This window comes from Bipolaris maydis (assembly GCF_028858645.1).
Source record: "Bipolaris maydis strain C4 unplaced genomic scaffold PSV08scaffold_13, whole genome shotgun sequence".
NCBI classification, from domain to species: Eukaryota; Fungi; Ascomycota; class Dothideomycetes; order Pleosporales; family Pleosporaceae; genus Bipolaris; species Bipolaris maydis.
Genome location: NW_027093869.1, coordinates 1233371 through 1257246, shown reverse-complemented (window position 1 = coordinate 1257246; position 23876 = coordinate 1233371). Strand labels below are relative to the sequence as shown.

The 23876-nt window shown below is 47.0% G+C and overlaps 5 protein-coding genes across 5 annotated transcripts; 3 read left to right on the top strand and 2 right to left on the bottom strand.

Moving 5' to 3' along the window:
- Positions 1–429: 429 nt before the first annotated feature.
- On the top strand, positions 430–1472 carry PSV08DRAFT_355247 (uncharacterized protein; the record flags this gene model as incomplete). Its single annotated transcript, XM_066092902.1, has 3 exons — positions 430–479; positions 527–692; positions 744–1472. 3 exons carry the CDS (start codon positions 430–432, stop codon positions 1470–1472), a joined length of 945 nt encoding a protein of 314 aa, XP_065948496.1.
- A 1830-nt stretch (positions 1473–3302) lies between these two features.
- Positions 3303–4333, top strand: PSV08DRAFT_208575 (uncharacterized protein). The gene has a single exon (XM_066092075.1). It carries the CDS (start codon positions 3525–3527, stop codon positions 4188–4190), a length of 666 nt encoding a protein of 221 aa, XP_065948495.1. The 5' UTR covers positions 3303–3524; the 3' UTR covers positions 4191–4333.
- An 11197-nt stretch (positions 4334–15530) lies between these two features.
- Positions 15531–16529, bottom strand: PSV08DRAFT_355243 (uncharacterized protein; the record flags this gene model as incomplete). Its single annotated transcript, XM_066092901.1, has 1 exon — positions 15531–16529. The coding sequence occupies one exon, from the start codon at positions 16527–16529 to the stop codon at positions 15531–15533; it is 999 nt and encodes a 332-aa protein (XP_065948494.1).
- A 1091-nt stretch (positions 16530–17620) lies between these two features.
- Positions 17621–18037, top strand: PSV08DRAFT_250809 (uncharacterized protein; the record flags this gene model as incomplete). The annotated part of the gene is made up of 1 exon (XM_066092419.1): positions 17621–18037. One exon carries the CDS (start codon positions 17621–17623, stop codon positions 18035–18037), a length of 417 nt encoding a protein of 138 aa, XP_065948493.1.
- A 731-nt stretch (positions 18038–18768) lies between these two features.
- Positions 18769–22130, bottom strand: PSV08DRAFT_373763 (uncharacterized protein; the record flags this gene model as incomplete). Its single annotated transcript, XM_066093258.1, has 2 exons — positions 18769–19096; positions 20935–22130. The coding sequence occupies 2 exons, from the start codon at positions 22128–22130 to the stop codon at positions 18769–18771; spliced, it is 1524 nt and encodes a 507-aa protein (XP_065948492.1).
- Positions 22131–23876: the final 1746 nt, after the last annotated feature.

Genomic DNA, 23876 nt, shown 5'->3' with positions numbered 1-23876 from the left:
TAGTATTCGCCTTGGAATCGATGATAAGAAGTACCTGAGTAGCGACAGTAATTGTTTTTTAATGTGCATCATCATCGCCTAGACGCGATCACTTTATGTAGAGTAATGATGACGGAGCATAGCTAAGCCTGCATCTATCACATATCAGCTTTGCAGAAATTGTTTATGGTTATGAAATGACGAGAATAATTGTCTTACATCTTCGCGGTGCAGGACACTAGGCTAACAGCTGCCGCCAAGACATTATTTTGTATAATTAGTTTCACGCATAGGAAGGATAAGTTAGATGGGAGTAATTAGTTTAATTCTGCAGGAAAAACCGCGATCGAGGAGAAAAAGGAGGGCAGCTATCTTTTCAGTTTCCACTCATCGCAGGCAATCGTTCACCGCCACAATCAGCTCATTAACGCTACACGCTACAATTTCAGCATGGCTGGTATTACTCGAGATGGCCGTGACGGGCATACGTTTGAATGCTGGTAAAACACTTGTATCATTTATGCAGACCTCCGTTAACAGTACACAGTTCTCAGAAGGACGAAGAGATCAGTAGACTCGAAGCAGAACTCAAGACGACCAAATACTACATAGACACTCTGGAGGAGGATCTTCAAGACACAAGAGATAATTGCGAAAAGCTCAAAACGCAAAATCATAGCCTAAACTCAAAGGTCATATGTCAAGAAAAAGAAGTAAGTCTATCGTGACTGCTAAATGTTTGTTATAGCTAACAGCAAAAATAGATCAAACAGGCGGATTTGTATACGAAAGCTTGTGAGTCTGCGTTCTGCGAAGAACAGGATGCCCATGAAAAGCTCAAGATATCATCTGAGAAAAGTAATCAGGATGCGATCGAGCAGATTGCATTTGAGCGTGGCAAACGAGAAGAGATGGAGAGAATAAATGATACTTTACGAGAACAATTATCAGATACGGGCGATCGAAACGAAAGACTAGAAGCAGATCTTTCAAATTTACAAAAAGAGAAGGAAGTGCTGGTAGAAGCTCTCCGGAAAGTATCCGGCCCCAGTCCGTTCGTTCCACACACCCCGACAATCGGATTCAACAACTTGCAGGCTGGCTCGTCTGGTGATGAAATAGCTATCAATGATAACAAAGATCCGTCATCAAACTCGACGACACAGATAATGTTCGCTAGCCCTCCAGACTGCGTGGCTGGAACGAACGTGAGTCGATTCGACCAGAATGACTACGCTATAGGAAAACGAAGGATTGAGCTCCCAAACAAAGCAGAACAAACACTAGAAGCTACGCACTATACTCGAAAAAAGCAAATGATAAAAGACTCAAGAACATCTCTACCCCTAAAACCGGAGCATACTGGAAATGAAGAGCCTAAATTTGCGTTTGTTTATCCGCCTCCTGCACCTAGAGAAGCTCATGTTTCTGGACATGCAGATGGTCAGCAAACTTTGCGAGAACCATCTGATACAGCAAGAGACAATCTATGACTAGCAGCACCGACTACAAAGGCGAGTTCTGAACCCTACGATTACGTAGTGTCTGACGCCCTTACGCCTATTTTTCTCTGTTGGCTGCGACAAGGGACATTGGAGCGAGTCAACACACTGGGGGTAGTCGTTGCAATGGATCATGATAATCTGCATATTATAGACGGGTCAAGCATAGCGTTGCCCCCTATCAGGGTTGCAATAGATGTGTTCGACCTGAACAGCTGGAATAAAGGTGATGGAAACTCAGCCAGCAAAACCAAGCAGCGTATCAAGGAGGGAGACTGTCTTCTGCTTCGCGGATTTGTTGTGTGTTTTTATCAGAAAAAACATGGTGTAACTCGTCTTCAGAAAAGATCTTACCCTGGGAAGCCCTCTGAAACTTGGTGTTTGTGGAGACATGGCGGTGAGAAATGTATCGAATGTAACAAAAGATTTGGCCCAGTTGAGCTGCAGGAAATGGAGGATCTCTACAGCTGGTACAAAGACCATAAATAAAATGCTATCGCGCGAAACTTTTGAAGCTGTCATTTTCGTTGCCTGGTGAGCATGAATGGAAAATAAGTTACCACTCTTCACGCGAGATACTGTATCTAAAGGATTGTTCACTGTTGAGCTACGAGTCTTACCTTTTTGAAGTAACAGCTGCGAGGAATGAAAAAGAAGCATCTGCGGAGCCATTACAATCAACAGAGGCTTTCTCATAAAACACAATCGCGAATGCGCTGGTAGACGTGTGGTGCGACTCCTGAATCGTTCTGATGAGATAATTTATGATGCAGGTATTCCTGTTCTAATTGTAGTTAACATAGCTAGTTAACTAACGTACATCCAATGGCAAGTCTGACTTTTTCAGACGGTTGGTTCGAATCCAACAGCCATCAACGCACATCTGTGCGGACCCACTTACTATTTTTCTCGGCTATTGACAAGGGGGAAAGGCAGTCTTCTCTCCCTGTTCAAATCTCTTAAGCTTTTCCCCTACGAGGTTTTTACTTAAGAGAAACAGGAGTTAGGGAGAAAGGCTTATACTTGAAGGTAGAAGAGGAAAATAAACGACAAAACATTGTTGTCACGTGCCTACGCACGTGATAATGAGAACTCCTCTCTCAACCTGCGGAGAGAGGGCAACACGAAATCACAAAAAATGTAATTACTTAGAATTGGCGTCCATAGGCATGAAAATAAGCCCTGTGCCTCGCCCGTCTTCATGCCCTTCGGGAGGCTGGAGCCCCCTAGGGGGCTTCTCAAGGACGATAAACCTATGCAATACAATACAATACAATAACGTACATCCAACAGAAGCGGAACAACCCCTGTAACGGAACAAATAACAGGTACTTCAAACTTGTCCCAAAATGTGTCTACACACACAGCAGAAAACTGTCTTCTAGATATGCAATCTTATAATATAGTCCTCTCCAAGTTTGAAATACATCTGCAGATAGAAAATTACTCGTGTTTTGCTATCCTTACAAACATCTTTGCAAACGGCCTTCTTCTGTGGCATGAGATAGACTCGTTAGTACAGTCTTGACATGACACCTTGATTGGCCGTAATAGTAAGTTGTAGCCTTCCTGAAAGTCCCAGAACCTCGCAGCGACGTCTAGTTAGTAGCCGCACTGGTCTTGTGGCTGCTGTGGGACGCGAAACCTTGCAGCGCCGCTATGCTAGCTGGTACTTTCGCATTGTGCGCTTGCTGTGTTTGGTTAGCGCAAAACTGTATGCAGAATTAGTTAGTCAGAAATTTACATTGACGCCAAGGATTTAGGCAGCAGCGCTAAAGAACATGCTTATACGGAGTACAGCTTACTGATTAGGCCTTGAACATACGACATCTTGAAACGCCGCCCCCAAATACGCTCAGCCACAACGGTCAACGACGCAGCGTCTTCAAAAGCCCGCTCTCTCCTGTTTGCCCTTTTAAATCATAACCCCCTCGCATGAGTTGCCAACATCAACACCCGGCCTAGTCTGAACTTGCCTACACTATAATGGACGAACATACCACCATGCAGCTCATGTAGCTGACGGTCCCACCTGAGCCGTACATGAGGCTCGATGACACGCTACTGGACTATAGCGAAGCACATGACACGACAAAAGCTATGCTTGCCTTAATCAAGGGTCACTATGTTTGGGACTGGCCATCAAAATCGAGTCATCTGACGCTAACCAAGGACGATCGTGACCCAGAGGGACGAAAAAAGCATCCAGATGAAGACGATGAAGAGTATACGGACAGGATGCAAATGTGGGAAGCGTGGCCGAACAAACAAGCTAGGAATGAGAAGGGATGGCTAAAATGTGCACTCATCAGTGCTCGGGTTCTCGATTGCTTGCAAACATCTAGGGAAAACGGGCAGTCTCTCAGAGGAACGTACAAAGGCTCGAGATACTATTTCAATCCCAAGATTTTCTACGAGTACACTTGGATGTGCCTCAACCAAGGTTATGGACCACACAGCTGGAGACAACAGCCTCCAAAACCAGAGACATCAGAGACAAGCCTTGGGTCTTGGTACAGAAATCAAGCCTTAGCGAAGGTGAAAACCGTTATCGCAAGATGGAATAAGGGTGAAAAGCTAGGCAAAATCATCCCAGTGATAACTTTGGACATTCTTTTAGGGCGGGCCCCTTACATAATGGAAATCAAGGATAGACTAGAGCAAGCTCAGCAGTCGATAGACGACTCGAGGTCGAGGCCCTTGAGATGAAAACATCCATGGCAGCGTTGTGGCTATTCCAGCTCCACAACGCTACAAGCGAAAACTTTGCTGAGAACGTGGCTGATTATCTGGGGAATAGATAGTCGAATCTAACTCAATTGTCAATTGAACTATCAGTTCCATGTCCTTAAAGATGAATGACTTCCATCTCTAGGTGACAGGAAAGACTGTAACTGATTGGATGACAAGCAGGAACGAACATATGAGTTAGACGGCTTTATGCTTAAGACCTGTTCAGCTATAACCTATCACCACATTTGGGCCTCGAGCGCTCTCCAGGATTCTAGCATTGGATCGATTGGCATTTGAATTGCCGACGGAATCTTTTGTACATCATCTAGGCTGTGCGCTTCCAGCACTGTAGTTTTTCCATTCCGGACACGCTTCTCCATATTTCCTTTGCCTTGATCTGCCTCTGCAGCTGCCTTTGGTCGACCGCGCTTTCCTTTGCCTTGGGCTTCTTTGGCCTCTTTAGCCGCTTTCTTCCTCGCACGATCTGCCCGAATCATTTCAAGATCTTCATACATCACCACCCTCCCGTTTCCATCCTTTTCGACTTTCTGAAGAATTTCAGACTTTGTCTTACGGCGAGTCTTGGCTTCATTGTTCGCATCTCTGAGGATTCCGATGTAATTCTGGTCTAGGGCTTGTCGGGCAAACAATCGCTGGGCGGCATTGGCAAGCTTTTGAACGAGTCTCTCGTGACGAGCTTTGCTTCGCTCGTTACCATCACAAGAACTATGCTTGATCTGATTCAGCAAACCTGTCAGGGCCTCTGTCGAAACGGGCGTTACTAGTGTCTGGGCTATCTCGTCTCGCACATCTCTATCTTCAGAAGGGTTTCCAGCAGTTGGGGGAGCGTTTGGCTTTGTAAGATCACGAAGGACCCTTGCTGGATTGAACGGAAACAGTCTAGCCTTGGCCCAGCCTGCAAGTATGTTCTTTTTCGTTATCGCCTTCTCCCTCGCTGGGCTATATATAGTAGTGAAGTGCTCTTTGTTGATATTGTTCAGACCTCCACGATAGAGTCGCTCGATCTGATCTCGATATGCTGCCTTCAATGGGCCAAACACCGACACATCACATGGCTGTAGCTTGTGAGACGTATGAGAGGGCAGTCTACACAAAGTAATGTTGTTTTCGAAACAGAAGTCAAGAACTTCCAGAGTTTCATGCGTACCGAAGCCATCGCAGATTAGTAGGCGCGGTTTCTGATTAGCTCGAGCTTTAGTCTGGGGATCGAACACTTGCTTCATCCACTCAAGGCTGATAAACGAGTCGTTGTAACCAGATTCGGATAGGGCATAAAACCATCCAGGGGTAGGATAAGTCGTCCAGTTGCTCCTGTGGGTAGATGATCATTGGATTCAGCGACTCACCGCTTGCTGACACGCATTCGATAGCGGTCACCATCGTCCGCTTAACGCCCGCACCTCTATAGTCTCGACGGTCATCCTTACCTACAAGGACTTTGACAGTGCCGAGCATGTTCAGCATGACTCCAGTCTCATCCATGTTGTAGACATTCTCTGGCAGGATATCTGGTCTACAGAGTTCCTTCTCGATCATCTCGAACCAGTGGACAACCTTGTCATATATGTTGTTATCGTGGCGCTCTCAAGCCATTGCTTTGTTGTTCCTCGACTTGATCTCTGGATGACGGCGGCGGAAGGCTTGAGGCCAGTTCTTATTCGGCGGCCCAGCGGGCCGATTCGATACTCGTCGGCGGGCGATGCAGAAGGCGAGGGAAGGTATGTACTTGATACGGATAGGGCATCCACTGGCACTCATTCGTAACAAGAAGTCAACAAGCGCTTTCTCCTCAGGTATTGCTGGCTCTCAGCTGTGGCCTTCTTCGAGGGTCGACCTCGATGCCGATAATGAACAGTAGTACGAGGAATGTTACAATATCTAGCTCGAGCAGAGATGCTCTTGTGCACGTTGGGAGGCAACTCTAAGGCCAGTGCCTGGCTGGCGGGGTCCATGTTTGCTACAATATACATCACAGCTTCACAACTTGCTCTACTGAGCGAGTGTCCTGGTTGTGGGCGTTCCTCGCGTTGTGCTAATAATAGAAAAAAGACCAAAGAGTGATAGAAAGTACCAAAAAAACATGTCACATGATTGAGTAAGACAATGGTCACGTCAACATAGTATTACAGATGACAAAGCTGCGCTAAACTCTCATCGCGAATTTTCCCAATCGTTCTGGCGACGGAGAAACTTTCTGATGTCCACCACATATCACTATCTGGCATTTTAAGATAATAATCTAAAATTGAAATACTTAGAGCATCGTCCAAGATCACCGACAACAAAATTCAGAGTAAAATAGCTGCGTAAGCTGAGGTGCCAATTGAGGCACAAAATGTTGCCTCCAGCGTATCGATGATATACTGCCACACCGCTGTGTATTTTTCTATTTGATTATTAGCTGTGTGTAGGGTGCATGCAAATACAAACAACTAGAGATTTTGAACATGTGTCTATAAACGTTTCCGCGTCTTATTTACTTGTGTAAGGAATAATGTTCCGCTACACCGGTTGTTTCGTCACGAGGGGATGCACGTTAAGTAATTAGTGTAATTATATAACTAGTTAGTTAAGAATAAAGATAAGTTGGCATAACGTGCTGGATAAGCGAGTTGGCCAGGCAAGCGAGTTGGCCACCCCACCAAGTTTGCGCACCTCTATGAACGTATATCTCAACAACGCAACATTATATTATATAGAGAGTAATAGGGTGGACTAAGTAGTATCTAGAGTATCTCTTTTGCATGTACGCGAATTATGGCCAGTCTCTCTACACCTACTACACCGCGCTAGAGCCTGGCGGCTAACACCTGATCGCTCCCCTCCTTGACGCTCTTCATAAGCAATCTGCTGATCAGCCTCGCGCTGAGCGAGTAGATCCTCGCCAGCTCCCTTTGTAAGGATTCCACGCTTCTGTATCCGCTTTTTCTTACGTTTTCTACGCTCTGATACCGCTGTATTGGCTTTCTCGAGGCTGGCTATCCGATCGCGCATTAGCTCAGCTGAGAGTATCATTACCTCAGCTCCCTTCTTAAGCTGGTTAATCGCCGCGATAATTGAAGCTGGTGATGAGCCTTGATGCCGCTGAACGCGATTACGTATTAACGTGGATTGGGCTTCAAGCTCACGTACGTTGCTTGGAGTACGAGCCTCCCAGAGAGCCTCTGCGAGAGGAGCTGGAGGAGTAGGCGTACGTAGCTGCACGTCAAGCTTTGATAGAACTGTATCTGGCTGGAGAGGAACAATGCCTGCGCCTCGAAAAGCTAAGCAGATATTGGCTAGCGTAAAGGATCGATCAAACGCTACCTTAAACGCTGGTAGAAACTCAAGCTTGGTAATGTGGTTAATATGGTGTCGGATTAGACTCTCCACCTCGCGGCTGTACGCGCGCTTCAATGGCGAGAAGCAGCCAATGTCAAGAGGCTGGAGTAGGTGAGATGAATGAGGCGGCATACAGAGAGTGTAGATATTGTTCTCTTTGCAGAACTCTTGGAATTCAAGAGAGTGGTGGCTCTCATGGCCGTCAAGGATAAGTAGACGACGTGTACTAACAACGCGAGTCTTTGTGTGGGCGTCGAAGTGCTTTATCCATGCAACGCCTAGCTCGTTATTCGTCCAGCCATTATCGCTGACTGCAATCACCCAGTCGCGCGGGATCTCTGCCTCCTCGTACCAGGCAGATAGGTGGTGCTTGCCAGTAAAGATCAGAAATGGTGGGATAGACCAGCCAGCTGCGTTGATCCCAGCGATGAACGTCACCCACTTACGACCACCTGGCTGGACAGCTTTTGGTCGGGCTCTTCTTTCTGACGCTGTAACAACGAGCTGCGTGGTAATCTTGCCCATTGAGAAGCCAGCTTCGTCAAAGTTGTAGACGTCCTCGTCACAGATGCCGTACTTAGCCTTTGTCTGCTCTACAAGCTCAAACCAGCTCTTAATTAAGACTGAATCTTTACATAGAGCTCTCTGCCTATCGTATGCCCGATTAAAACGCGTCATAAGTCTGTCTGTACGCTTGACAAAGTTGGCTGGCCACTTCTGCCCAACCTGGCCAGCGCCGCGCGCAGCTAATAGTCTATCAGCCATATCGCGCACAGCTACGTAGGTAGGCGAGAATCCACGTGAATCTAGATCAAGTATATGATCGACTATCACCTCCTCTTCTAGCTTGGTAAGCTTCTTTGAGTTGGGCTGGCAATCGCGTCGGGCAGGCTTCCCATTGCGCCTGTTCTGTAGCGTTGATCGTGTCACGTTAAATATTGCTGCTGCACGTCGGTTGCTCTGAATTTGATGAGTATTAAGAGAAGAGATAGCAAGCTGAATATCTGTTTCGTTTAAAGGCATTTAGAATATATTGCGTAGAGTGGTTGTGTATAACGTGTTCCACGGGCGAGCGCCGCACACGGGCGAGCGCCGCACACGGGCGAGCGCCGCACCCCACCAAACTTACACACCTCTCCCATCTTATCGTACAATGGCCCAACGCAGCGCTACTCTACTAGCTTCAAATGAATCAGATATTCAGCTTGCTATATCCTTAATTAATTCTAAGCAGATTCTAAGTAATTGGAGTGCTGCTGCTATCTACAGCGTGTCTAAACGAACGATCCGCCGCCGACGCGCTGGTGTCCCTGCGCGACGCGATTGCCAGCCCAACTTAAAGAAGCTAACACAGCTAGAAGAGGAGGTGATTATTAGCTATATACTTAATCTAGATTAGCGTGGATTCGCGCCTACGTACGCAGCCGTGCGCGATATGGCTGATAAGCTGCTGGCTGCGCGCAGTGGAGGACGCGTTGGAGTCAACTAGCCGTCTACCTTTGTTAAGCGTACAAATAGTCTTATAACGCGTTTCAACCGAGCGTACGATAGGCAGAGAGCTCTATGTGAAGATCTAGTCCTAATTAAGAGCTGGTTTGAGCTTATAGAGTAGACAAAAGCTAAGTACGGCATCTGTAATGAGGACGTCTATAACTTCGACGAAGCTGGCTTTATAATAGGCAAGATTACAACTTAGCTTATTATTATAGCGTCAGAGAGAAGAATACGGCCAAAAGCTATTCAGCTAGGTGGTCGTGAGTGGGTAACATTTATCGCTGGGATTAACGCGGCTGGCTGGGCTATCCCACCGTTTCTTATCTTTACTGGCAAGCACCACCTATCTGCCTGGTACGAGGAGGCAGAAGTCCTGCGCGACTAGGTGATCGCAGTTAGTGACAACGGCTGGACGAATAACGAGCTAGGCGTTGCATGGATAAAGCACTTCGATGCTCATACAAAGACTTGCGTTGTTGGTACACGTCGTCTACTTATCCTTGATGGTCATAAGAGCCACCAGTCTCTTGAGTTCCAAGAGTTCTGCAAGAAAAATAATATCTACACTCTCTGTATGCCGCCTTATTCATCTCACCTACTCCAGCCTCTTGACATTGGCTGCTTCTCGCCATTGAAGCGCGCGTACAGCCGCGAGGTGGAGAGTCTAATCTGATACCATATTAACCACATCACCAAGCTTGAGTTTCTACCAGCGTTTAAGGTAGCGTTTGATCGATCCTTTACGCTAGCCAATATCTGCTTAGCTTTTCGAGGCGCAGGCATTGTTCCTCTCCAGCCAGATACAGTTCTATCAAAGCTTGACGTGCAGCTACGTACGCCTACTCCTCCAGCTCCTCTCGCAGAGGCTCTCTGGGAGGCTCGTACTCCAAGCAACGTACGTGAGCTTGAAGCCCAATCCACGTTAATACGTAATCGCGTTCAGCGGCATCAAGGCTCATCACCAGCTTCAATTATCGCGGCGATTAACCAGCTTAAGAAGGGAGCTGAGGTAATGATGCTCTCGGCTAAGCTAATGCGCGATCGAATTGCTAGCCTTAAGAGAGCTAATATAGCAGTATCAGAGCGTAGAATGTTGGATAATGGATTCATTGGCTAACTAAGGTAGTTGGAGCGCGAGTATATATATAGGTGAAAATATTAGGTGGCTGGGTACTAGCCACTCTATAAGTCTTTCCTTCACCTTCAACGCTTTACATATTTAACATAGAAAACGTAAGAAAAAGCGGATATAGAAGCGAGGAGTCCTTACAAAGGGAGCTGGTGAGGATCTACTCGCTCAGCGTGAGGCTGATTAGCAGATTGCTCATGAAGAGCGTCAAAGAGGAGAGCGATCAGGTGTCAGCCGCTAGGCTCTTGCGCGCTGTAGTAGGTGTAGGGAGACTGGTCATAATTCACGTATATGCAAGAAAGATACTTTAGATAGTACTTAATCTACTATCTAAATATATAATAGAATAATTAATTTATGATGGAGTTACGCGCTTGTAGAGGTGTGTAAGTTTGGTGGGGTGCGGCGCTCGCCCGTGTGCGGCGCTCGCCCGTGGAACACGTTATAGCTCTCCTCTTAGTTATGTATCTTCCAGCAGCAGGTCGACCACGAAAATCATAGTCGCCGAGGCCGCTTTCGTAAACACATGTTATGCTCGTTGTTTCTATCCGTTACTGCATTCTTTCCACTTTGCGTCACTCGGGTCTTTCTATTTTGCGTCACTGCACTCTTTCCACTTTGCCTCACTCGGGTCTTTCTTTCTTCCGTCACTCGAGCCTTCCGGATAGCACGGTTGTGAGGATTTCGAGTGTTATAAAATTTAGCATCTGATGGCACCCTAACGGCGGCCTCCGCCCTCTGCTTCATCTTAATAGACTTCCTGTTCATATTGAGGTCAATTAATAGCTTTATTTGCCGAACCAGTATGGGAGATGTTAGGAGTGTTGACTTTCGTATACCAAAAAACCACATATCAGCTCTCCAAAACAACAATGTTTATATAGATTTCATACTACTTATGCTGATAGATATCTTCAAGTCTACAGACTTGCGACTCCATAAGCAGCACGAAATCACATGTCAGCTCTGGAAGGAAGGTGTATGTCTGAGGCCGAGCGATTGGCCCACACAGGAGAAGCAGAATAAGCTTGCTTACTGTCAGCCACTTGCATGTTGAATCGCCAGTTTCGTCTACTGAATTCATGGTACATGAGTATTTCTCTACAGCGGCCGTAGATATTTCTTGCAAAAACGACACGTCGCATTTTTAGTCATACCTAACACATTAGTACAAGCGATATACTCTTATGCAGTTGCAGCTTCCGGTTTCTGTAATCAGGCCACCTCTTATCCCACGCTACGTAAGCCTTTGTCGCTAAGTAGTGACTTTGCCTAAATACTATTAATTGCTGTTAGCGATGTGTCTTCTTGCAAACTCTCGGGCCAATTAACTCATCTTATTTACATGGTTTAACTCTCTTTGTGCAAGCTTGTACCGAGCTTGTCCTTGGGATGACAATTGGAATATGTAGGCAAAGCGGAAGCGGCAAGTGCATGAGAGCGTACGACATGTGGTTGGCTAGAGTACATTGTGATGTAGTATCACGTGACTAGCTTGTAGTATATATTGCGATCTTCTTTCGTACGTGGATAACTAGACACCTTCTCCAATCAATGCTTCACAGCGATCAACTATCAGCTTTTCTATCTACTCGATTGCGGGTCTCCCCTTGATCTTTTGAGCTCCATCACGTATCGTACCACAACATATGTGACAATGCCATCATGCTTGAAAAAATGGCCCCAATTACCGCTCACTAATTGAAATGAGGCCGCACGGTATTGAATAATGGGGACAAGGCCGAAGCCCTGAGGAGCGAACTGCTGGACCGCTACAATTCCAGCGACGACCTCCCCCAACCACCAGGCCCTGGTGACTTCCACCACACCCCCATCCCGTGGGAGACAGGGGTCTCAATCGAAGAAGCCGAACGGTACACCATCGGGGTTACTAGCACATCCCCAGGGACTGACCGTATCACCGTGCGGCTTCTAAAAGCCTGCTGGCCCGCGATAGGACGACACATCGCGGCCATCTACCAAAAATGCCTGGAACTCGCTTGCTTTCCAGAATGCTGGCGAACCGCGGAGGTTGCCATGATCCCCAAAGCGGGAAAGAAGGACCACACCTCAGTCCGTTCTATGAGACCAATCGCACTACTCTCCTGCCTAGGCAAAGGCATCGCTACCGCCGCCATGGCACACAACCTGCTCAGCCCCCAGCACGGCGGGGCGCTGCCAAAACGATCCACAATGGACCTAGTAGCCTCGTTCACGCACGACGTCGAGCTAGCCATGAGTAAGGGACAAAGTGTAACTATGGTCACGCTCGACGTTCAAGGGGCCTTTGACGCGCTTCTGAAAAACCGTCTCCTACACCGCATGGCCAAACAGGGATGGCATCCCCTATGCGTGCGCATTATTGAAACCTTTCTGTCAAATAGGAGGGTGCAAGTACGCTTAGGCGAGGATATCACCCCCACCTACCCAATATTGTACACACTGTACCTGGCAGAGCTCCTGAATCAAGACAAAAACCTACGCTTCGGCTACGCAGACGACGTGTGCATATACAGAGTCGCCCACACCCTGGATGAGAGTGCCCGTCAGGTCGCTGACGACATCCGGGAAATACACAGATGGGGCTCCGACAACAAAGTTGCCTTCGCACCTGAGAAACTCGAGGCTATTCACCTCACTAGGCAGCAACATGGGGAATCACCCCCTATCCGCGTCACGGACGAGCTGACCATCGAACCTATACAACCAGCGACGGACGGGGGGCAAAATGCGCTACGCTGGCTAGGCGTCTGGTTTGATAGGAAACTCACCTTTAGGAGACACGTCGCCCAGAGAGTGGCCGCCACACGCAAACTGGCAACACACCTCCGAGGACTGGCCAAGATCAAATACGGACCCCCGCCTGACGCCCTGCGAAAGGCGGTCATCACCTGCGTCCTCCCATCCCTCCTTTATGGGGCAGAAGCATGGTACGAGGGACGAAAGAAGAACCCCCGGATTGCACGAAGCAGCCGCAGCCAACTCGTGAGCACCCGCGTCGGACACCACATTGAGCTGATCCAATCCACGATCACTCTGACAGCATGCGCGGTGCTACCTGCCTTCCGGACAACGCCTAAGGCAGTTTTCTTTAGAGAGGCCGGCCTCCCCTCAGCAGAGGGAGCCCTAGAAGAAGTTAAATGGCGCCTCGCTATGCGCCTACAAACCGTCGATGTGGGACACCAACTGGTCCCACGACTCGAAATCCCCAAGATAGGCCGTGGGCGGGGAGCTGGAGGCGCCCAGCAGCCCCGGACTAAAGTGCAAAGGATAGGACAACTCCTACCCCAGGCGCCCCGGATGGCCCTTACCGCTCCCCACTTCTCAAAGGACTGCAGGCGCGATCCAACGGATGGCCAACCAAAGGAAGCGGCTGCCCAAAAGTTTAAAGAATGGTGGGCCGCACTAGGCGACGAGGATATCACCATCTTCTCGGACGGGTCTGAACAAAAGGTAGAGGGATGCAAGAGGGTGACGTACGGGTACGCAATCTACCGTGCGCAAAAGATCATCGCCTCAGGCAGAAGCTCCCTTAATGACCTATCGCATGTCTTCGACGGAGAGGCAGTCGGGGCTGCAAGAGCACTCGAACATGCCGCTGAATTAGCGGGGCCAGGGGACAACGTCTACTTATGCATTGATAGCACCTCGGTCATCTGGTGCCTGCGAGGCAACGCGGCAGACTCCTCGCAATGGGCCTTTCTGGCAGCCCAGGATATCATGACCAGGCTAAATGCCTGCGTGAAATGGGCCCCAGGACACATAGAAATTGAAGGCAACGAGACAGCGGACCGCCTGGCGGATGACGAGGCTAAGAACCCTACCGCTCCATACGGGCTCGCTAAGGAGCCCACTATCTCGGGAATTCGTTCAAAGGAGAAGGGAGCCGTTGCCCAAGCCCACCAAACTTGGTGGGGCAAAGCATGTACGAAGCTCTCGGCCTGGTACTCGCAATGGAAACTCCCCTACGACACTAGACGCACTCCAGAGGAGCTCCGCCTACCCCGACCAGTACTCGCTACTCTACTGGCCACGAGAACCTCACATGGTGACTTTGCTTGGTACCACCAGAAATACCAGCATAACGCTGCAGAGCTCCACTGCACCTGTGGGCGCTCAAAGACCCCAGAACATATTATTCTGTGCCGACGACACGCCCCTAGTTACCCAAGATGGCCAAGACGACCCCCTACAGCACCACGCACGAGGGAACGGGCAATCGCCTATTTAAAGACGTTGCACGAAGACCCGGCGGACTTCAATGAGTACCTTACGGTTATTAGAGACTGCCATAACCTCCCCACTTAGACCCACTTTAAGTCTTGGCAATTCTTAGAAGAGAACCGCGCAGGCCCTTAAGCCCGCGCAGACTACTTCTTAAGGAGACACTCTTCACTACTCTGACTCACTCCACTCGTTTTTGTTTTTATTTTTACTTCCCTTACAAGGGCTTACGGCCCTAGGCGTTATTAGGCAGGAGCCGCGTAATCTTTCTTTTTATACTTGATTCGTGCTTAGTTTTCAAGTTTTCTCCGTTACAGCCATAACAATGGCGCAGAACAGATGGGCACCCCCCACCCGATACCACTCAGAATCACCCAAACGGCGGGGCGAGGAGGAGAAGAACCCAACTATATAGTTTCCTAGAATAGGTGTAACTGGGCAGTGCGCTACCACTGTAAGCCCCAGGCTTCGCCCGTCCCTATGCCCCCTGGGAGGCTTCGTTAGGACGTAAAACCAATACTACTACTACTACTACTACTACTACTACTAATTGAAATGACTTGGACTACCGGAGATAGCACAAGATAACCAAAAATAGATGGTGGTTAATGCTACTTAGAATGAATGCTATAAAAGCTAAACACTGAACTAGGCACATTAAGCTGGACAAGTCGTTATGCTCGAGTAACAGGCCGGGAAGCGCTATAAAGGTCATGAAGAGGATTGACGGCAACATGATGGTAAAGACCAAATTCCTCTAAGTTACAATGCTAGTTAGTTGCCCAAGTAACGATCGGGCCGATAGCATCCAGGTACTCGAGGCAACACCCATATTTTGTGGGTAGTTAGACCAAGATTCAATCGAGGAGCTAATCAAATGACATTCAGCCCGTTAAAAACATGCACAGTACTTGCTATACACAACAGCGCAATGCGCAAACAGTGAAAAAACAAAACAATCACCAGTAATCATAGAAGATAGAGAGCGATTTAGAGTTTCAGTCTACGAAATTTTATAGGTAACCCTGAGCCCTACGGTGATTGCAGTCCCGAGTAAGCTTTGGACCACTCTTTACCAGCATCAGGGGTGGGATCGTTTTGTCAATTACTCGCAACATGTATGCAGACTAATTAGGCAATCGCCTATGGTGCACGGCTGTGGCAGTCTGCTGGATATTAAAAGATTCGTCTCTAGTCATTGTGGGTGGCCCAAAGTCTGCTTGTGAAGACAATGCTAGCGGATCAATTGTCAACGCAGTGCGAGATTTAAAATTTGGAACAGCAGCGGTCATAGGGTCCTGGTCCTTGAGACCAGCCCCACATTGGTCCAGAGGTAAGTCAACGACAACATCCACGTCAATACACGATGTGTAGTACTCGTCCTTCCCATGTAGTGGCTCACGTTCCTGCTGAGGTGCTGTTGGCCATTGCCACACCCAATACAGGGTGTAAGGCTGGCCGACAGTGATATCGCCTGGCAGTCTTACATTCGTCTCGCAGAAAAGTTCGTGATCTGAGCCTGGCTGTCCAGGGATTGGGTTGGGTGTCTGCAAACGGCGAGCTTTACCCAATACTATACTATCGTCACTAAGCTGGTAGCACCTGTCATCATCAAAGTTTTGGGCAGTCAGTAGTCGGCCAGATTGGTCACCACCCTTGCCATCACGTGTCCAATGCATTACATTTTGAAGAGTTTCACCAGGCCGTGGCTGCTTTGTACCAAACACGAACACTGTGCCTCCTTTCTTCGGCTTCCCCACAAGATTGAGTCCGCCTCCAGGCATGGTTACATGGCCATTCTCAGCGTAACGTAAAGCGATCATACTTCCTGGCCTGGTTTGCAGACGAGAGAAACTGCCTGCTTGGTTGGGGACCTGTTGAGACGGATGGCAAAGCAGATGCGTTTCGTTGATGAAGGGCGGGCCGCCTGCCGGCGGCAGGAGCCATTTGTTGGCCTCTTGATCAAATTTGGCGTCAGCAGATTTGTCTACAAACGCTCGTGGATAGCCAAAACAGGAAACATAAGAGCCATCAGACGCGATGTTTGTGAGTTGTTCAACAAATGAGTGCGCGTTGGCCGACTTGGCTGCCAGCAGCAATATTGTAGCAACCACTCGATAATGCATGCCGGAGGATAAGCGGTGGAAACCAAGGGCTGGCACAGAAAAGCGAGGCCTATATGATATGTGTGTGGGCTTCTTGCTTATAATAGCTTCATCTTGCACGCAGTCAGCGGATTACATAATTAGTAGCGATGCTTCATGTATGCTGACCTGTTCATCAGGATGACCGGAAATAGAGTTTTAGGTGCATGAGTGAGAGCTGCAGCCACTCTGGGTAGTAAACAACCTATTGTGTTGCTTATCTCTTAGCGACCAATATTTACGTTCGGCTTCTAGCAAGATTGAAGACAGTGATGAATGACGACAAAAAAGAGGGATTTGAATTCAATGCAGCCTCGCCCCTGTATACCGTGTTCGAAAAGTCTAGAGGATCGCAGATTAATCAATAATATCAATTATTCTGTAGCTGACGTTTTGTGCTAAGCTATTTACGAAATGTGGGGCTGCTTAAGTGTGTTGCGCAGCTACCTGTAAGGTCGAAGTCGCAATTACCAACGATCGTAACTATGTATTTCTGCTGATATTTTCTGGTTTTGTCGTCCGAATTGGAGCTGTCGGCTGCGATCCTGGCAATGTTGACAGACGAAGGATTTCTTTGGCTAAACGCATATTGAACCTCCCAAATCAGAAGCTCGCCAACGGTAAGCCTCAGGCCTTTGTCTAGTTGGCTACAGCTGGCGATGACAACTTTCATCACTATTTCCTATAAGCGAAAGCAGAAAAGTTTGTCATGTGATCCTACATGAGATCTTACGGCAGTCTTACATGTTCCGATAATTTTGGAAACTACATTTATTAGAATCTCAGATACAAAATACAATAATATAAACAGGGCGAAGTTCCAGAGCCCTAAGAACGGTACCTAGACGAGTGTTTGAATTTCTTTTATCAACAATACTTATGTCCACGCGCGAACCAAATATGAAATCGGATTTGTTTCAACCGTCTGGAACAAGCCCAGGTTCTGCATCAGGTCTAAAATCTATTGCGGCAGGGAGATCACTTCAATGTGGCTGACATGATGATGAGAGAAAAATGAGAGCAGTATATTCAGTCACAGGGCAGACACAGAACGTTACCGAACACCTAGAAGCATGCCTTCCTTTGAAAAAGAGTTTGCAATCATCGAACGCATGATCGAAGAGTATGCTTCACTAGCTGACAGTGCCCTTAGTATGGGCTGTGTAGATATGGGATACGAGCGACCACGAGCTGCCCCTGCCGTTCCCAAGAGAGACTTACCAGACTCTCCAAAGCAACGGGGTGTTATGTTGACGAAAGTATCGACCAAACCTAAGCCAGTTCCGAGAAAGTTTCGCAGGCTATGTCTGAATATTCAGCATCCTAATCAGCCTAGGTATAGGTCGCAATCGAACCAGGCAAGTCCAGACTGGGCCTGCCGAACATCTCTGGCCATTGAGGCAGGAAAAATCAGCATGAATGATGTGTACGCGCATAGTGCAAAGTCAAAATTGAACCATAAGAGTGGGTGTTTCAACTACAAAACGTAAGGCCTACGTTCAAACATCGGAGACCGAAGAGTGCGCCTCGTCCATCAATTATGCATCTCCTACTACCGCGAATCTATCGCTGATGATTATTATGGAGAATCAGAACCCCTTGTTATAAGCTGGTTTCTTACTAAGGTATCTGCACCGCCCCAGTGGATAGCTTTATCTTGAATAGTAGTAGCTTTGAACAGCATATCGCATCTTTTTACAGAAGTCTATCACTACCAATTAACTAAGTAGTTACATAGTTACATACAGTAATAGTTGGGAATCTAAACAGTTCGATCTATGAGCTTGACAGGAACTAATGGCCAAGTGCAGTATTGTATAGCATAGGCTTAGATGATAGCATAATAAAATGCTCTACTTTTTGCGCCATACAGGTGCCAAGAACAGTACTATGACTGAAGAATGCGGCTTCAATTACGCTAGCAGCAACCACACTTGAAATTGACTAACTAGTTAGAGAGTGAATGATATGGGTTAGATGATGCGTATGGCTGATGCTAAGTCAAAAACGAGTAAGTAGACCGGGTGTCTGCGGTACGCTTCGTGACACTCCGGTGTCCACCATGGCGCTCTGTGACCCCGTTCTTTCACTCGTATTCCCGCAGTCTCTATCGCGTCAACAATTGCGGCGGTGAGGACTTGGACGATTGCTTGTACTTCTTCTTGATCTCGGGCTCTTCGGCAGTCCGCCGCCAGCACCACCGGGCCCTCTTCCCGTTGGCCTATCGTAGGTAATAGATGCGAAGATCAAGCTCATCGGTTCTGTTGGCTATTTGGTTCCAGCGCCGCTTTTCCCAAGGCTTATCAAGCAGCTGATTGACGAAGAGATTGACTTCGCGCTGCCGAGATGTGGTCTGCTTAATCATTTTGTACCAGACATATCTTCGTAGCAAGTGTTCGTAATACCCCTCTCTTCTCCATGCCTCCAACAGCACATCGAGGTTAAATGATTGTCCTATGTTCACCGCGCCTCCTCCAGTCCGCAAGGTATCCTCTTCGAAACCATCATGTCCGTTCAGGTTCAGGCGTTTGTGCAGCATCTCCAGAATACTTTTGATAAGGTCAGTGATGCTGTGAGGAAGTCATGTAACGCGGGGCAGCCCAGTCTGCCTTGAGACATATACCCACAGCATCTCCTTTCTTCTTTTCTCTTCGTTGCTCCGAGCTTGCTTTCGGAGACTGATACAGCTAATCTTTAACATACGACGAAATTGTGCTGAGAATTCATCTGCGTGTCCCAAGCATAAGTTCCGGCTTTCCTGTAGAATGCTATCTCCATCTTTCAAGTCCAAGTGGAACCTCAGTCGGCTAGGTCAGATATTTTGGCAGCTCCTGCATAGACCGTGCTGTGAGGAAAACCTTCGTCGGTAAAGAATACAGTTCTTCGAATGGCAATATAGTCAAGCCATAGTGGACCAATTCTTCCAGTCAGCTTTACAAGCTACGCTCCCAGTCTATGTCAGCAAACTGCGAGACATCTTTCATGCCGACCATGGCTTCTAGGTTGATGGATGGATGAGTTTCGGATTTGGATTTGCCATGCTTCGTATCTTGGGACTCTCCAGCACGGGAATGAGAAAGGAATGGCGGGATCATGTGCCGTTCTGCCACTGAAGATTATTTCCAAACATCGAGAACCAGATGCGTATTAAGTTCATAAAACAAGGCCATGCAGTAGATTGTCTATAAATTGATCCAGGTTTGCCGATAAACCCCTCTGCCAGCGAGTAATCATTTGGAGCTGCTTTGATTTGCACTGATACAGGCTTTCGGACATGTAGTATACGTGGTGACATCATGTTGATTAAATGGAAGGTATAGCAGAGATACAGAGGTAGCAGTACGCAAGCTAAATCACTACTCAATGTACATTGGCCTGATTTAATTCCGCTCTAGACACAGAGGCAAAGCCTAGTGTTGAAGAGGATGCGATTCATGCAATGAACAATAGCCAGCTTACTAATGCTGGCTCATCTCACATAGCTAGAAGCCAACAGTGTCAGCATAATTGTATTGCAGAGTTACCTGGCCTTCGTAGTATTCAGGGACTGTTTGGTTCTTCTTTACACATCCATGCTTCCAAACATGCAAGAGCTATTCCTTCTGCTAATGAAAATAGCTCCGCACGAGCTTGTGAGTGAGATTAGTTATATTCTTATTGAGTCGCTTGACTCATTTAGTTAAATTCTCAGATATTAATATTCAGAATCTTCTACCTGTTCTGCTGCCCTACCAAAAGCAATTGTAAGGGACTGCGCTCCGGGGGCAATCGCGAGGTATACAAGAGGTTGCTTTCGATAAAGAACTAAGCTCCTAAGCTATACAGCTACTTTTGTATGTTATAGGTAGTCCATATAGGGTTCAGGACTAAGAGAGTCCATTATCTAAGTGTAATTCAGGGCTTATAGGATCCATCGTCTGGGTATGTTTCAGGGCTTATAGGGTCCGTTATCTGAACGTAGTGCGGACGGTGCACGTACGGCTTGAACCGAGATTCCATCGAGGAGTCATCCAAAGGGCGTTCAGCCCGTTACAGCAATTCACATCGTCACTGATATAACCCAACTTAATATGTTCATTCAATTGTATCCGAAGATAATAAGAGAGGTCCAAATGGACTTTGTATTGGATACTCGATTCACTGGCTAACTACAGTAGTTCAAGAGAATATATATATATATATATATGTATATACATGAATTGTTTGGCACCAAGGTATAGCAAACCATAAGTTTCAAAATTTAATTTCAACGCCTTCATATATTAGCTTCAGGGCATCTAACCTTGCGTTTCAACGCTTTCCTTGCTTTCAAATGGACGGAACTGCGTCCCTTGGGAGGGTTCTTTCCATCTCTCTAAATAGATCCTTTTTCTTTCTTTTCATGTACGTGTAATTTTCTGTGGCCATCCAAATGGTCGATGGCTGATCGGCCTTGGAAAATTCGATGTCTATAATGATCTCTCCCGGCAGATGCTTTTTATGCTTTTTATGCTTCACCGGAACCCACTGGAATATTTTTCGACGACCCATCACAGCTGCGGCGATCCAGTCGAAAGCGTGATATCCAGTCTCTTGCCCCGTTTCCTTGACCCATGACGCGACCATTTTGGATAGCAAGGGACTTCTCTTTAACAGGTCTTGGTATTCATTATGCTGAAGTACGTACGGGCAGGGGTTCTGCTCGTCCTTTCCTTTGCAACATTCAGTTGGTACAATGAGCATCTCAATTTTTTTCTTGAGAATCTCGTTCAAGAAAGCGTTCGCAGACTTTGCGTCTTTTCCGATGTTGAATTGAGGTCTGCCTAGTATGTTACGATCGTTGGTAAGAGTACCCAGCATAGCATAAACAGTTTTTGGTTGACTATTTGTGCGATGTATATATTGCAGAGCCTCAGTGAGTGGACCACCAATTAGAAGTATTGCGTCTTCGACCTCAAGATTGGCTTCGAAGAGATCTTTCATGTCAGTTGGCCCAATTTTCGACGAATTGAGGTGTATCCCTTTTGTTTGTCGGAATATATATTGCTGACACAGATCACGGAGGCGATTACGCCGATCGGATGCCTTATGGAGGTTGGCGATGTTTTGGTATTCTTGCTGTTCATTTTCATTGAAGTTGAAAGCGTAGTCGGCAGTATGAATTGCGTGGCGCATATCCGGCTTCTTGATTTTGGATAGAGAGCCTGGATCCCAAAAAATTTCGTAATCCTTGCCCTCTGGATATTGTTCCTCTATGCACTCTTTGATTCTCACTTTCGAAACACGCATATATAGGAGCGTATCTTTCAGAACCTCTCGATCCGAAAGAGTGCCATCAGCTTGGAAGAATTCTTTCCACTTTCTGCAGACGTTGGGCTCTTTGCCCTGCGCGATTGGTTCAAACATGACTTTGAAACCCAAGACCTTTCTTATTTCTGAGAACTTTTGATCATACCGCTTAGCGCTTAAATCCAGGATCCGAGGCGAGAGCACAATAGCTACTCGTTCTTTAGACAGCGCGAGAGCGTGGAGTATCATGAGAATGTTGTCGGGATCGGGTATGTCAACGAATACGACCGTTCTGAATGGTTTTTTGGATTGCATCATTAGTATCAACCAGGTGCGGACGGGATTTCGTTCGTGAGAGGGCAGGTTTGTTATTAACATGGGAACAGGATCGTGTTACTTCAGCAGATGTCTATATGAGCGCTAGGGGAAATTAGGCGGGCGTATCACCAATAAGCTTCATCTGACTTGGGTCCCGCCCTGCTGCTACGTGAGAAAATACTACAGCAGCCATTACAGTCAGCTTTAAATACACTACTCGCATTGTGGAATACGAGGAAACATCAACCCGGACAAAGTTTTCCTCATTGAGACTCACTCAAGAAATATTGTCCACCAACGCCATGGGCTAAGCTTTATGCCGATGACAACTTTTGTTTATTTCTTGCATCGCTCAAACAAGGCATTCCAGAAAGCGATGGTCAAGGTACGGTTGGCTATTGTCAGAACATCATCAACTGCATGGCTTCACCCCTTTGAGCTGAGTCTGTCGGTCACTTTTTGTATGGACTTACTACTTAAAGATGAATAAGCAACCCAAAGTAACTAACTAAATAATTTAGCTATGATCCTGATCCGCGGCCTAAAATATAATCATTGAAGGTCTTAGCCCAGGACTTTTGCTCGTACTGCTCCCTTCTAGAGGCGTCTTTCCGCACGCAATCCCTGCCGCAAAAGGATATACGCTCGTTTTCACAAAACCCTTCCACTCGAGCTAGTTAAGAGGTGAAATCTACTCGAAACTTAGAAAGAGTTAAAACTACTACAAGATAACATGAAACTATCTGCGTGACTTTCTAGGAGAAAATTCTGTCCATAAGTTACTGCGTGCTTTCTATGCAGATTACATGCTGATGATTGAACCCCTTCTTATCAGTCTAACTAGCAAGAAACTGTGAGAGTATGTCTAGATTGGATCACCCGTAATAGATATGTTTATTCCAGATCTCCGACTCCTGTCTCCTGCTTTGCCATCAGCTTTCTAGTGCTGTCTGGACGAAAACTAGTTTATAGCAACTCTACGACGATCAAGAACTTGTAAAATATGTACTAGAAGATGAACCAGCAGTATCTAGAACGCTTCTTCTCCTGCTTGGCTTGACACAGGAATCGGTACACACCCGTATCATACAGTTATCAGCGATTGCGGCTTGACCTCCGCAAGTCGCATTCCAAAAGTCCAAGCTCTCTATGGAAAGCGGGGCTGTTCGAAACGGCGGCGCAGCTTCGTGTAAGGATGAAGCCGCAATCGCTAGCGACCATACACAACTCTTGCCCAACGTTCTCACCATCAAGGTACCTGGAGCCGTTATATACGTCGCTCTCGATAGTCAGAAAATAGTCAGACATTCTCTTAATGGGGCTCAGCAGGTTCATGCTAGCTACTCTCTAGTGCCGTGGTAATCTTATTATAGGTAGCGGACTGAGATCGAGAGATAGATCGGTAGTCTACGTATCAAGGTCTAGAAGGGACGGCAGATTTTTCTTTGTAAATGCAGGAAATCGGGTGTTAAGCGTTCCACATCTTGTTCCTTCCTAACATTAGGGCTAAATATCTAAGCCACGCTACACAGAAAGAGATCATAGAGGAGTGATGTTATAGTCCTGCATCATACTTGTCTTTTGAGTATTTTTTATCCCACTCTCTCCTGCAATGCACTGCCACTCCGTTGTTTTATGGATTAATTTGTTTTGATCTCATTATTCGTGACAGTAACGTAAGACGGGTACGCATGTGAAATGGAAATCTGATCAATTAGAAAGCATTGCTCCTTGATCAGCACT